The sequence below is a fragment of the Cheilinus undulatus genome, linkage group 12, assembly GCF_018320785.1.
Source record: "Cheilinus undulatus linkage group 12, ASM1832078v1, whole genome shotgun sequence".
In the NCBI taxonomy this organism is placed as follows: Eukaryota; Metazoa; Chordata; class Actinopteri; order Labriformes; family Labridae; genus Cheilinus; species Cheilinus undulatus.
The window spans coordinates 9,750,393-9,765,895 of record NC_054876.1 but is presented as its reverse complement, the minus strand read 5'-3'; the positions used below and the strand labels follow the sequence as shown (position 1 = coordinate 9,765,895).

At 40.8% G+C, this 15,503-nt stretch overlaps 1 protein-coding gene across 1 annotated transcript in view; it reads right to left on the bottom strand.

The window, feature by feature from the left end:
- Positions 1-3,904: 3,904 nt before the first annotated feature.
- Positions 3,905-15,503, bottom strand: part of map6a (microtubule-associated protein 6a) — a 47,239-nt gene continuing 35,640 nt past the window's right edge. Inside the window, exons 2-5 of the mRNA XM_041802157.1 lie at positions 14,674-14,887; positions 13,668-13,882; positions 7,849-7,959; positions 3,905-4,174 (exon numbers count right to left, since the gene is read on the bottom strand). Of these exons, the coding sequence (XP_041658091.1) occupies positions 4,027-4,174; positions 7,849-7,959; positions 13,668-13,882; positions 14,674-14,887 (688 nt within the window). The 3' untranslated portion in view covers positions 3,905-4,026. The remainder of the gene's footprint in view (positions 4,175-7,848; positions 7,960-13,667; positions 13,883-14,673; positions 14,888-15,503) is intronic.

The window sequence follows — 15,503 nt, the reverse complement described above, 5'->3', positions numbered from 1 at the left end:
CAAAACAAATAGAAAAAAGTAAAAGGGGGTGTAAATACTTTCTAAATGCACTGTGTTATCATTACAGGTGTGCATCAGATTACTTGCAAGGTTCAAGACATGAATTTTGAATGTCAAAGGGGCCAGGAGTGAATGATATGCCATCAGCGCTCATTTAATTAACCAAAGAAGTCACTGAAGAGGGCCCCTGGTCCTAACAGCATGTTCAAGCATGTCAGAAAGCTCCAAATGTCTTCTTAATAAGCTACAATTATGATAAATCTCATGAGAAATACTAAAATAGTTCTGGACCACTTTCTGGTGAAATAGCATGAAAGAAATAAAAAACAACTATTTTTAGAGGAATGGCCAAGAGACATGTTAGACATGTGGTGAGTTATGATAATCTTCTAAGAGCTGATGAGTAAGCACTGTTTGGTATGAGAATATTTATGTTTCATATTTGTGTATGTCCTGTAGATCTCAGACTTCATTAGCTGAAAAGATGCTTCAAAATATTCTGTTCTCTCATTACTATTGCTTCTAAGTAACTGGGAAAGGACCTCATGTTGGTGTTTGCCTGGGGCCCCTGACTGCCATGTGTGTTAACTTCCTAAAATGAAACAATGATATAGAAAATGACTCTTTTTTTCTGTACGTACGCTTGGGTGGCAGACATTCAGTCTGCAGAGACTGTGATTGGTGGAGATGACATTTTACTGGTGCTGCCTTAGTGCCATTGTAGCAAGAACCAAACCTCCAACTGGTCACTTGATATCTCAGTCTTCTTCTTCTTGGGTTGTCTTTAATGAGTGTCTGTGGTTCTGACGATTTTTTAGAGATTGTATTGCACAATAAATGGCCCATAAAACTGTTACTAAACTAACAAACTGATTAAACCAAGCAAATCAAAGCTTTTTTAATTTATTAAACTAAGCTGTTCTAACACCGGCATCAAAATGTGTCAAAACTGAACTGAAACTGAAAAAAAAGTCCAAATTGAATTCAAATAAATGCAGCTTGAAAATCTGCAGCCATTATAATCTTGGTGTAGAGCAACAATAAATGTACACAGATTTTTTTATTGCATGGTGTTACCCAGTACAGACTCTAATTTCTGAAATCTTTGGAGTGGAATAAGGACAGAATTTGTCTCCTGACCTGATTACACGGACCGATCCTTAGAGCATGTGGAGGAGACGACAGTCTCTACCGTTACATTGGTTTTACAGAGAAGGTAGCCCCTCGGCACTTTCCTGATCAAGTAACCTCATGAATCATAAGTGCTGTTCAAACAGCAAGTAGGCCACAGACGACAAGCTGATTTTCTCCTACACCTCCTTTACTCACAGTGGTCACCATGGCCTCGCAGACCACTAGTGCACTGGCCAAACCAGAGTTGAGATTATTGGTCTAAATGCCTTAAAGACATAGAATGGCTCTGCCTTAGGTGAATAGTTGATTATTTAATACATTGCATGTCTGTTTGTCTCAGTTAGTAGAGCAGGCTCCTGTATAAGCTGTAGTCCTCATCGCACTGGTCGCAGAATCGATTCCTGATTCTGGTGCTGCTTGGTGCATGTCTATTCCCACTTCTCCATACATATATCTTTTCTCTCTTCAGATGTCCAATCAAACTAAGTTGAAAAGTTTAAAAACTAATGTAAAAAAATCTATTCATATAGGGGACCATAGCATGTGCACTCAGAGTTGCAAAATCACTTATGTGTTGCATGTTGGTGTCCTAGGCTTGCTACACACAATTCTTAACCAATTAAAAAGATGTGGTTCTCAATTAATATTTATAATTATAATCCTCCAAATGCACACACTAGACAATTTGGCCAGACTGTGAGACCATACACCTGCTGACTGTAGTTATTATTTTACAGTGGAAATTCCAGAGAAACTCACATGATCAAACAGATGAAAACAAACATGGAAGATGAAGAACATTGTCAGCTGGTTGTCCTGGTATGTGTTCTGTTTTGCAGCAAAAAAAGAGAAAAAGAAAACTTGTTGTAATACCATAAGTAGGTTTTCCTTCTTTATATTAAACTGGGCTCAGAGCACAGTTGTGTTTATGTTTACTGCTTTGTAAGTAAGTAAAAGTAAGTGACATCCTGTTGGTGGTGATTCCCAGTCTGCTTACTGTCCTTTGCTATGGCGGGTTAAATGTTTGAGGCAGCCTGATCAGGAATTATAAACAACAAAAACATTTGATGTTTACAGTATGAATTTGTGCAGACTCAAACTCTATGAAAGCATGAAAATAATTGTACTGAGCTCAGGATGATTATCTGAATAACTGAGACAAGCCTAAAATTGGGGTACAGAAATCAGCCTTAAGTCATCTAACAGTGTTGTCAGTCTAAAGTAATTTTGCACGCCTAAATATACAGGTGAAAAAAATGTATTTGTTTTTGTACTTCAGAATAAAACTGTTAAATAAAACTAAAAACTCAACTTAAGAATAATATTGTAGAGATTTGTATCGAAAAAAATGATAAAACATCAGGCACAAATCAGTTTTAAAATCACATACACACCTTTTTAATGTCTCTGTACTCTTTTGCATTTAGAACTAGGGTAAGGTTTATGGTGAGGCTTTGTTTTGGTTTAGGTAAAGCACAGTGCTCTAACAAAAGAAAGCAGGATGTGGGCTCTGGAGGCTAGTCAAATTGATAAAAAGCCCTCAGTCAAAGGTTGAGCTAAAATAATGGCTCAAGCAATTTTTAAAATCCAGTTAAGGTCATAGATATAAAAATGTTTTAATCAAAAGGCTTAAAGAGTTGGTCCCCAAGAGAAGGTAAGGTAAGACAAGGTTAGGTAAGACTAGACAAGGTTAGGTTTAGTTAGGCTAGGTCAAGTCATTTAGGCTGTGTTAGGTTAGGCTAGGAGAGGTCAGTTTGGGGAGGGTGGTTACATCAGTTTGAGTTGAGTTAGGGCAGGTTATGTAAGGTTTATTCAGTTAGGGTAGGTTAGGTAAGGTTTGTTCAGTCAGGGTAGGTTAGTTTAGGTTTGTTCAGTTTGGGCATGTTAGGTTACGATTGGTTTGGCTGTATTAGGTTATGCCAGTTTGATTAGGCTGGGTTAGGTTTGTTCATTTTGAGCTTGTTAAATCAAGTCAGGTTACATTAGGTCAGTTAGAGTAGGATAGCTCAGGTTAGGTTTGTTCAGTTTGGGCTTGTTAGGACAGGTTAGGTTAGGTCAGTTAGGGTAGGATAAGTTAAGTAAAAATTGGGTCGGGGCAGGGATTGGGTTAGGTTGGGATTAGGATGTCAAGGCTTATTATCTAGAAGGGACAGCTGATGGAGTCAGAAAGTGGAGAGACAGAGGGAGACTGTAAATGGCATGCAGGAAAGGAGCCACAGACTGGATTTAAACCAAGTAACATTATCTATAAATGCACAGACAAAACCACTTGGCTATTAGCAACCCAGGCCCCATCAGTTTAAAACTCACACATCCTTTTGAATGGAAACAGGGTCTTTGCGGTTAGGGATAGGGACTGGTTAGGGTGTCAAACCCTTTCAGTTTTAACCTAACTGGTACATTCATTTTTAATGTTCCCATCCAATATGGCATCCTTATCCATCAGCCGTTCACACTCTACACGTTCCATCATTCGCACCACACAGACCCCTCTATGAAAAATGACTGACAAAACAACAGAAACACTACAGTGAAATATTGCAATCTGTAATTTATGATTATTTATTTACACTAAAACCCATCAATGTACAGTACAGTGTTTTGTAAATGTTGTTTAAGCACTTAATGGTGTGGTATTCCTAATTATATTGACATATCATAAAGAAAATTGCATGAAATCAGAAAAAATGATGTAGCACCTTTGCATTAATGCAGTGGGTCAAACAACCAGAGGCTGTTCCAAACATGCGTTTCAAATGTATGTGCTTTCTTTCATATTTTGTGGGATTCCCCTCTTCTCCTCACTCAGCTTCGTTTCAAATACTAGATATTTACAGCACAGAGCAGCAGTCTGTGTATGAGGTGTCTCTGCCTCCGTCCCCACAGGCAGAACTAGTCAGTCTGGTTCCCGTCTAGGGCAAAGCGTACGACTCCTCCGCTCCTCCGGGGCTCAGATCTCTCCAGCAGTGGCTGTGGTTCTCCTCCAGAAGCACCCGGGGAATGATGATGACCGAATCTGAGAGGCTCGTCTTTAGCATCTCTAGGAGGCAGCACATGGTTAAGATACCAGAGAAAGAGACAGAAAGAGACACAATGAGGCATTTCTCTCAGGCGGAGAACAGTAAGTCATGGGGTTGAGTTGAGCTGAGCACCCTGTGACCGCTCATTTTAGATGAAGATATTAATCAACAATGCTTTGACATGACTGCGAGGCGTCTTTGTCTGGTTGATTATCAGAAATATCACAAAAAAGGCTTCAAGGGAGAATCAAGAGTCCAGTGAATCAAGGGATAATAAACTCTAAAAACTTGACAAGACTATAAAACCCATTATGTAGAGGGAGTACAAATTTAAAGTTACTTAACATTGCATTGGACAGCTGTGCGTTCAGATCAGTACAGGCCACTGGTTTCAAACCAATACTTTGACTGATTCAGCTAATCCCAAAGTCATTACCAGTGACAGGATGCGGACGGTACAATGATGGTCTCGGGGTGCTCTGAGAAATAAAATCTTCAAAATGCGCTAAGGTAAAAAAATAAAAATTAACATTTAAAATTAGCTTTTGAACAAAAGTAAAAGTTGTTAACATGCACTTACAATTTCCTCTGACAAGTCTCTTTCCAAAGCAGATCCGCTTCTCTCATTCCATTCATACTTACCTCTCATTTTACAGCCAAGCTAACACTCACATAATCTAGGTTTGGTGCAGAGTCTAAACATCAGATTGCAGGTCCAACAAAAAACAGTGGCAGCATGCTTTGGTGACGTTTGAATGAAAATTAAAACATAATAGAAAACTTTCACCCAGTGAACTAAGATGCAGAGTGCCTAGGTCTGTAAATTGTGATTTCTAGAGATGTTCCGATACTAATGTTGGTGTTTTTTACGCGGCAGAAGTCTTAATTTAAGAGCGTAAGTCTCTGGTTGTGGATTGGTGTGTTTGATAGTATATGCATGGATCCAATAGCATATTTCATAAACTACAAAAACTTGACCTGTCACATGGAAATCAACTCCTTGCATGCCCCCAGCATGCTAAGTTGTTGCAGTACAACCAACAAAGAATGACAAAGAAGACTTGAGTCCAGGTCATTCAGTTTTAGACAAACGTAAACAACAAAGATGAACTAATAAAAGCCTTACTCAAGTTTGGGCAACCTTAAAGCAGGAAGTAGTCTTTCAAATCAGTCTGAAGTTCCAGAAGTTTTACAGGTCTTTGTGGGGTTTCCCAAGGTGTCCCCGGACCAAATTGGATAAGTAATACCTTAAGTGAGCTCTGGTCTACCCTGGAATCTGCAGTTGACAGTGCCCCAATGGATCTCCAACGTAAAGCTCCTAGGAAGCCTCCAAACTTAAGCCCAAGTTTCAAACTTTTATCTTTAAAGGCCAGCTCAGGCTACACAAATTCAGCCAGATTTTGTCAAGATTGAAACATTGGACCTCACTGTCAAACCTCAAGCCAGTTTAGCATGTTGGGACGCCTTCAGGACAACCAAAACTTGACAAGACTAGCATGTCTGAATTCTTCTTGCATTGTTGTCTAGTTTGACATCCTGACTCAACGTCAACACCAATCCTGACACCTACCAGCAGTAAAGTGTTTGCTTCCAATCTTTGCATCATCATTCACCAGAGTCCCTACTTTTTCTCCCTCCGTGGAACTAATGTGTAAATTTTATCCATCTATATATGTTATCAGATTCATACCTTAAGTTCTACCTGTAGTGGAGCCAGCCTATATTGTCCTACTCTTGCTACATCATTAACTGTTAACCATAATCCTGTTTCCTGTTTGTTTTCTTCCTTTATGAGCAAAAGACCATAGAGTGATTATGTAGTGAGTGACTGACTCTTCCCCCCCAGATGACCTGTGAACTCACACAAAGTCGTGGAGACATGATAGGCAGTCATCTTGTAGTGTGGCTTGTCTGTCGGCCAAGACGGGTCAACTTATCAGTTGCATAGTCTGACATGGTGCCGTTGTGAAAGACCCCAAAAATGGTGTAGTCTGAGCTGCCCTTAAGGCTGAGCCTGACATCCAGTAAGAGAAACTCCTTCTTCGTCAAAACCAAAAGGTCATGTCCAGGAGTGAGGGTAGATATATTGATTAACTGGTAAGTTGAAAGGTTTCCCTCTAGACAGCCTAACTAACTTTGAAAGTTAATTACAACTGCTGAGACTGCACAAGCCTATCTGTCAATCTCGCAGTCAATTTCGCCCTCTCTCCTTAACAAGAATCCACTCTATTGAACTCCCTGTCTTGGTAAGTCTGTTTCCGGGCAAGAACCATGGCCTGAGACTAAAAGGTCTACACTGAAGGTCATAGTCTAAAAGAGCCACATCATCTGCAAAAAGAGGAGATACAATTCAACTATGGCAAAAATGGAAAGGCAAAAAATACCCTATGGATACAACATAATTAATGCATATTTACGCTCTTCTCATTCAGCAGAGCATGAATGTCTTTTATTTATTTCACTGTCAGAAACTTCTTGGCTTCAGCAAACCCAGGCTCTGTTCATGCAAGCTCCAGATATTGACAACACTGAAACCACTGGCCCCAACTGTTAAACCATGTTGGCCCTACCCAAGACCCTACCTATCAAGAGGGCTGACCTGCGTTGAATGGCCCATGACAACCCAGGAAGGTCCAACAGTTGACACCAGAACATGTTTGACTCTGCAAAGAATGCATACAGTGCTCTTACTTTGCTTATTCAGGGACCAAATGGCTCATAGCCCTTGTCCTGTTACCCCATATTTCTGCAGTACCCAACAGAACTGCTTGGGGATCCAGTTGTGTCTTTCCAAACATCCCTAGGCTGAAAGAGAGAGCTGATTCACTGTTGAATGGCTTGGACCAATTCCTGTCAATCCACTTGTATTTGAGATTAGCCAGGAGGGATGTTGGCTGGCTAGTATTTGTTGGTGGTAGTGGCAGTGAGCCACCTCTCCAGGCAAAGCCAAGCCTAAAAATTGTGGGCAGAGGGGAACCATCACCATCAGTTGGGGTTTTAAGTTGTGTACATTGTAAGCCAGATGGCAAGGAAACACTCATATCTTGGTAAGCTCTCTGAGTTAGCACTGATTGCTCAAAAGATAGCGCTCATCCTTTGCATGCATTCCCTGTGTCTTACAAAGGTTATAGGTTGTTGAATATACTGTTATCTTTAAGATCATGGCACTAGTATCAGATTGGTACTTGCTAACAGCCTGAATGAACTCCAGTATCTGTAACGAGAGGAATAAAAGGTATCGGAACATCTCCAGAGATACATCAGTGACCTGTCTCAAAAGTGAGTGGAAAATCCCCTCTAATCCCGTGTGCCATTCAAACCCATGCAGATTGTCTCAACCATGAGGGGTGGGTGCATTACAGCGGAGGTTCAAGGATGGTTGGAGATGACTGGACTTCACCCGAGGCCTCCTTAAGAGAAAGGCACCTCAAGGAACCTTGCATGAGGGATGGTACAGCAGGCAGTCAAACAGCCCCATCCAACCCCCCCTACTCTAGTGTCCATATGGAAGAGAAAACGGAGGTGCTATGACCTGAAGAGTAGACCAGAGATAATGTGGTGGTTCACCAGAAAAACAAAAACTGTGCCACTGTAATAGAAAACAAAAGTAAACCACGACTCCATGAGCATGTATGAATGGGAATGAGTGGCATTTGTGGCTCTGTTTCTTTTCGTTGCTCTGGTGATTGATTACCTGGGATTGGGTAGTGCACAGCCCCACAGGTGTTGCTTTAGAGTCTGCACCCAGCCAATATCTCGGATTGGCTGGCAGAGTTGTATGTAGTGGTACTGTTTTAGCACAACCCTTCAAATGAATCAGAATGTCACTCATTAGCACACGACAAATCGGACACAGCATCATCCAAATGTGACATCCTCAAATACTCTAAAACCAGCATGTGAAAGAACAATGTGATCTCAGCAAATGTCATATCACACATTTGTGGGTGTTTTTGTGCAAAATGTTTGTACTTAATCTAGAAGCTGAAGAAGCACAAGACATATGATTCTGGAATAAGTGTCTGGACATCCTTTAACATGCATGTTGCTCTTTAAATAAACAACTTCTTGGAATATATTGAAGACAAGATGCAAAATAATATATTCTTCAGTTTGCACAACATGCAGGGTTGAGACAGGATGCCAGAGCTCATGCCAGAATAAGGCGCAGTCTAAGATAAGCATAGGAACAAGTTGTGTTAGCAAATTCTCTTCCATGTGGATTTACTTAAATGTTTGTCTCACAAGACAAAGACTGGGACAGGAAGGAGAAATGCTGACAGATACCTGCAACCTCTAATCTCAAAAAAATAAAAAAGCAAGAAGACACTTTTTCTGCTTTTTGCATTTATTTGTTCATTAAATATGAGCAAGCAGATAGAAACACAAGCACGTCACAGTCAATAATTTTTTTAACCCAAGACATAACTTTCTTCACCATACTTCTATCCTTATTTACCTATTAATCACAAAGATAGCACAGGGTGTGAGGTGTGCTAAGCACCTTTTACATTTACTGCACCTACGAGCCCCCTCCTCCCTTGTGTAAAATAACAAAGAGGCCCCCAACCAAAGGCTGCAAAATGCTAATGAGTCATCCCTGATGGGGCTCAGCTTGGATAGACATGGTTGTGGAGATGGTCGCTGTCTCAGACACCACAGAGAGGGTTTAAGCATCCATTCATAATGTAGGGAAGGATGCTGAGAAGCAGAGCTAATGAAAACAGTCAAATGTTACAGGAGCACAAAGATGACAAGACAGTACAGTGCTCTTCTAAAACAAAGGCAGGAGAAGATGGTGTCTCTCTCTACATGTATATGCTAAGACTCAAAGAAAGTAAGTGGATGTAGCCCTGTTTTAACATATAGACAGATACAAGCTACATTTATATACAAGGGAGCTTATAATTGGTTTAAACACGCACAATACAACTTACTTATGTTCCCTTTTCTTCAGCACATCAAACCAACATACTTTTCTCACTTTTACCCAAGATTTTTTTTGGAAACAAGTAGAACAACATGGCTTCAGAGACAGAGAGTGATAAAAGGTGGAGTCCAAGACAAAGTAGGTAAACTTTTCATTACATAACTGTGCATATATTGAGGTGTATGAATAAAATACCAACATTTAATCAACCCTGTATCCTAGAAATGGTGTGGTAAACTACTTAACTGGTTATTTTGTGGTGACATAATGACTGTTATGGGTATATTTATAAAGGTTTTGGAGACGGTGAAAGCCAGAGTAGACCTCTCAATGGACGAAATGTTTGCACTGGAGTCTCAGAACAACATGAAACAACAAAACTAAATGCTGAACCAAAAATACCACAACAGAGCAGGGTCCAATGAGACGGTAGATTGAGAGAGGGTAGAAAGACTTGTGTAAAGTTGGCTGCTCTAATGTTTTTCTACAAGTGAAATAAGCTTAACTTCTCCTTAATAACACATAGTAAATATAATAAACTCAATCCATGAACATGTCTGAAAAGAAGTTTGAACAGTGGGAGATGCTACTTCAGTCTGTGGGCTACTACAGCCCTCTCTATCAGCTAAACCGCCTATGAACCACATGGCTGCAACCAGCTCTGTTACCATTTGACATAGATTTGTGGTTGGGTTTGAAGATAAATGTTTCTAGTGTGTCCCATGTACGGAGGGTAAACCCGGGAGAGGTGACCCTTGTCCAGCCTGCAGCTCTGTGCCTGCCTGTTATCCCTTACACAGTGTCCGAATAGCATGCAAGTGTCGGACACTGCATTGCATTTCAAAACCTCCTAAACTTATTGTCCACACTGCAGCCATTAAACGTTGATTTATTGTGTTGAGAATTTGAGATCAGCAGATCAGACTGAGATCTGCCAATCCCATGCAAGACCGCATCAGCTGACAGTCAGCTGACTCACTCTAGACACGCTATTGGCTAATCACACTCATTCTGCCATACTTAAACTGCTCTAGCCTGGCTACGCTTTACTGCTCCTTCTGCAAGCTGCTTTTTTGCAACCCTCCTCCACCCCAGCTCCTCTTTTAATCTGTATCTGACTTCATCACTGTTATTCAGTTGTCATTGATGCTGTACAATCATCTTCAGTTTTTAAAGCAGGCTAACAAGCTCTATTGATTGAGGAAAGTTAAAGTAAATCAAGGAAATATTCCTGTCTGACAGTCCTGGTTCCTTGTCATCTCCCTCCAAAAAGAGAGGGAAACAGCAACAGGACGATGGGGAGAAAAATCTTGGGTTTTTTTTTTTGGCATTGTGTGAAGTGAGGATGCAGTGTCTCTCCCCATTACATGAGCTGCATTGATGTTTATTCCCTTTGACTGATCTGATGTGGACATACATATCTGCAAGGTAAATATGGATTTATTTATCATTTTCTGTCTGTTTTGGCCAAGAACCATGTGCGGCACACAGAAAAATAGATTCGCTGAGGGGAAGTGCTCACACAGGCAGTCTATAGACCTTACATGATAACAGGCAAACCATCTGAAAATCAAGCTGTGTCACGGCCAAGATGCAACATGTGCAGTCTGAACTGGGCTTTAGAGATCCAGATCATTTGGCACAGTGCAGAAATAATAGCCAGCCTTTCAGCTCCCAAATCACTCTTCATTTACACTATTCTGTCTTTTTTACAGCCAGGGCACAACAAAAAAAGGGAACTGGCTCTCAAATGGGAGCTGACATTTACATAAAGTAGCCAACTCCCACAACAAGCTTGTTTGCGAACGATGCGTCATGGCTTATAACTTGTCATCTTGATTTTAGTCATCATTTCAATCTAAAAATTATCTCACAAGGATTATTTGCTAAGTAGCATTCCCTTTAAAAGCATGTTTAAAACAAAGTGAGGGGAAAAAAGCTACAAAACATGGTCCAATATTACCACTGTTGCATGAAAAGTTCGGAACCTTGTTGCATGGTATCAAACCCTACTGAACCAGATGCTGCTAAAGTGTGAGTAAAAGACCCTGTAAAGTGATAATAAATCTGTGTTTAGGTTTGTTGTGGGATAGGCCACTGTGTTATGAACCCCCAGGTCAAATTTCAGTCAGATAAAACATCTTCAAGTTTATAAAATTAAACGTCAAAATCAAGAAAAATGAGGCAATAATCTGCTCCAGGATGGTGTGGGCATGTCCCTTGATCTTACGTTGGCTTTATGATCAGAGTGCAGGCTCTGTCCGTTTTCTGGCTCAGATCTCTGTTATGATGCTTTAATGATCCTAGACCACTGTCGCTGATAGATTTGGCAAATTTACTTTGTAATGAACAAAAAAACAGCATTTAACTGACTTTTAGCTTTCAGTGAAGGCAGTAACATCAGCTAATAACAGACTGTACTGAGATGAACTGCTCGTAGGTTTATATCATTGTAGCATTAGGGGGGCGGGGTTATTCCCCACATATTTGCCCCGCCCACATTAAACCCAGCCAGGAAAGAGGTGAAAAACTTTCTATTAGTCTAAATCCAAAATTCAGTCACATGTAGATCTCAGTGTTTTCACGTTTACAGCAACCTTATACCTACATATCTAGAGTGTTAAGACACAAATTTTGGATTTCACTTTACAGGGTCTTTAAGCTAAGTGCTGAACTGAGTAAAAGAAAGAAAAATAGGGGGTTGCAGACCAGTGGGGTTTAATTACAGTGGTGTAACAACAGCAAGCTCTGTAATCAATAGTTGTCATCAGCCATGATGGATAAAGGTTTTATCCTAATTGGCATTTATCAGACAACATTTAGGAGTGAATTAAACACTGTGTTTATGTTGTTTGTTTGATTAATATCCCTCCAGGGTCCAGACTCCATTTAATCTTATGATTTAGTAAATGCAACACAACCATTCTGGCTAATGTAAGATGAGGAAGAAGGTAGTTTGGGTTGTTTAAGTGCTGGCCTGTCTGTTTTAAACATAGTAGTAAAAATGTGTTGAAAGGTTTGGTCAGTACAGATGGATAATGTTTTGTAAGGTAGCCTTTGAAGCTGATCAGAATTAACATTAGTATATAAATATGACACGTCATGACATGGCTCAGCATGACTCCTAGCAGACAGGGCTGTCTAGACGGATAAAACTCTAACTCAACAAAGACTACATACAAACTCTTCGTCACTCAAAGTAAATGGCAGAGAATTGTTCATCATTTCTTTGGATGTGAGCTTTAGCCACACAAATCCTTCTTTAGTTAATGCAAAGAGTGGCATTAAGCACAATTTGAGCTGTCTGCTATCGTCCCATTGCAGTCTAATCACGTTGGTTACGGTCACCCTCGGCAGAGTGCATTAGAAATGAGCCAAAAGGAGAGCTCGACTGTGTTTGAGTGCAAACCGCTGCTATTGCATAACATGCTGTGAGGCTTTGCAGGGGGCTTAGTGTTGTTAATTATCTCTACGTTGGGGGTGGTTACTTTGAATTATGGCTGCTCAGATTGACAGGATACAACCTGAACCACTCAACATTTCCAGCTCCACTGAACTCATCGCTCTCTGATTCTGAGAAATGTTGTTACCCTAATGTTTTAATGTCACTACGACTGCACAGCAGCGTTGTCTCCGCTCATCTGCTTTGCAAATGACTGGTGTTTATGCATAATCAGTTAAGTGTGACCCAGATGGGGAGCTGGCAGCAAATTTTGTGTTACAAAATAGCTTAAAACACCGCTGTATGAATGGGTTTCACATGAATGGATGGGAGAGCAGGGTGGGTTTTTGTCCTTCAGATGAACTGACAACAGATTTTTGCAGCTTACAACAAAGTTCAAAAATGAGAAACAAAATCACAAAGCATAATGACATTGCAAAACACAGACTCTGAGCGCTGTGAGCTCTTCCATGAACAGAGAACAGTAGCAGAGATGAAAAAGCAGGTACAAAACAAGCCATGGACGAACCAAGCGGGACTTTTATCAAAGATTTTCAGATTTGCTTGTTTAATTTTGCACATGAAGAAACATATCCAAAGAGCCAATCTGATCATCTTTTCTCCAAAAAACAAAAAGAAGAGAAGAATCCTTGATAAAGTCAACAAAGCAATCTGCTCAGCTGATCAAAGCCAACATTAGAGCGTTGCTTTTCGGCTTGTGGGCCCATGCAACGAGAGCCATCCATTGGCTAACAAGGCAGTAGCCATGGCAACCTGGAGATGGAGGCGAGCAGAGCAGAGCAGAGTGGGGGGTGGTGGGCGGCATCAAATGGCTGAGGAGGGAAGAGGATGCTCCCGCCTACTCTTTACCATACAGATATAATATAGCATGAAGTGGAAGGAGCATGTCATGTGTAAACCCCAACATTTAATAATAATTAATATAGTACAAACGTAGCAGAGAGGTAGTGAGAGAGGACAGAGGAAGAATGAAGACTGAACGAGAAGAAAAAGGAGGCGAAGCAGAGGGACAGATGAGAAGAAAAGATGAGATCCTTAAATAATTTTGCAGCCTCTGTGTTTGTTTTTACCCCAAAAATAAGAAGAAATGAAAGGAAAAATAGTGCTAAATGGTTTTTACTCTTTTGCCTCAGCCAGTTTGTTGTTCATCTCTTTACTTTTCTCCTTGTCCCCCACCGCCGGCCGGTTCTCGGTCTGGTTCTCCGAGGTCATCTTCTTGGAGCCCCTCAGCGCGGCGCTCTGCTTATCTTTGGCTTTCTTCGCTGGTTTGCCCTGGCCTGCCGCGGTGGCTCCAGACTTTTTGGGTTTAGAGCGAGGGACACTATACCTGTCAACCTAAGGATGCCGGATAATGGACATGAGATTCCTGAGCTTTACACCATTACATCTACAACCCCAATTCCAAAAAAAGCCAAGAGAGTCTGGCTGCAGACCATTCATTTTTGGCGGCCACTCACACAGTCAGTTCACCTGAGACGCGGTATATTTCAGAACGGACATATTAATACTTTAAAAATAAAATCCAATTAAACTTCTGTTTTGGGTTAGAGTGAAGGTTAGGATACTAAAAGTTAAAAATTAAAAACCTGACCTGCAAAAACGCAGCATAGATAACAGAGCTCTACAGCTAACATAGCTAAAGCTGAGCTCACAAAGCAACTATGTTAGCTGTGCAGATTTGCTTTTCTCATAGCTACTTTAGCTTTAGCTACATTTGTTAAAGCTCATGTCGCTGACTCTAACTTGGCTACACTGGCTTATCTGTAATGTGTTTATTTAATGAATGTAACTGGTAACTGCCAGACTTTGTTTATAAATAAATAAGAATAAAACGCAGAACTGGAAATACATAATGCTATCTGCCCTGAGATTCAAAATTAACTAATATTTTCCATAAAGGTGGTAAAACAGCTTCAACATCTGATATGTTCTTTGTGTTCTACTCTGAATAAAACATAGTTTTTTCAAGTTTTGCAATTCATTATATCCTGTTTTGATTTACAATTTGCACAGCTCCCCAACTTATTTTGGAATCGGGGTTGTAGTTTTTAAACTGTGATGTACAATGAGATGAGCGTGTGCAGGTACCTCATGATGGTAATCATCTCTGCACAGGTGTTTCTTACCTGTTTGGTGGGGTCTATATAAGGTTCGCTGTACAGACTGCGTATCCTCCTCCTCTCCTGGGCCTTGTTGTCTGCAGACTGTAGAGGTGCCTGTCCCTTGAAGGTGGCGCTGTAGCTAGTCTCTAGACGGGTCTTCTCGTCTGGTGGCAGGTACTGGGACTTGGCTCGGATCATCTTCACCGGCTTCACATCCCTGTAAGCCTTGTATTCAGTTCTGTGTGGAAAGAAGGACAGCAAAGACCATGAGAAAATGTTAAAAAAGCAAATAGGCCTGTTCTTTTATGTTGAAATATTCCTTCAACTCAGAGAACTAACACAAAGCTTTATTAGCCAGTAGTCAAACTTGCAGCAACAGATTGAGGACTGCACTCTGCTCTACCAACTGGGCTACACTGGCACCCTTGAGTAAGCAATATTCATTGTGAACTCAAAGCTACATAGTCATTATGCCTTCAAACACTGATTTTTATTCTAGGGCTGAACCATACACAACCACAAAAAAGATGTGTGCATCCACATTGGTCACGTTGCTGGATGTGCGATGTTAATTTCATGACCTGAAGCATGTCATGCTGCCATTTTTGTGTTTGATGAAAACCAAAACCCCTAATTTCCTTGCTACTATGACTAATATTAAAATTCTGTCTGAAATCACCATAAGCAGTCAGAGAACTGTAAATGCTACTGGTGATGCTGCTGCCATCACAGATACACCAGCATGATGCTTCAGGCAGACGCTGAATGGGTGTCGCGAATGTAAAGGAGGTATTTTCTTGGTATCAGCAGCGTGTTGTTTGCAATCGCGTGTGTTGAGGGTCAGGAAGTGGGGG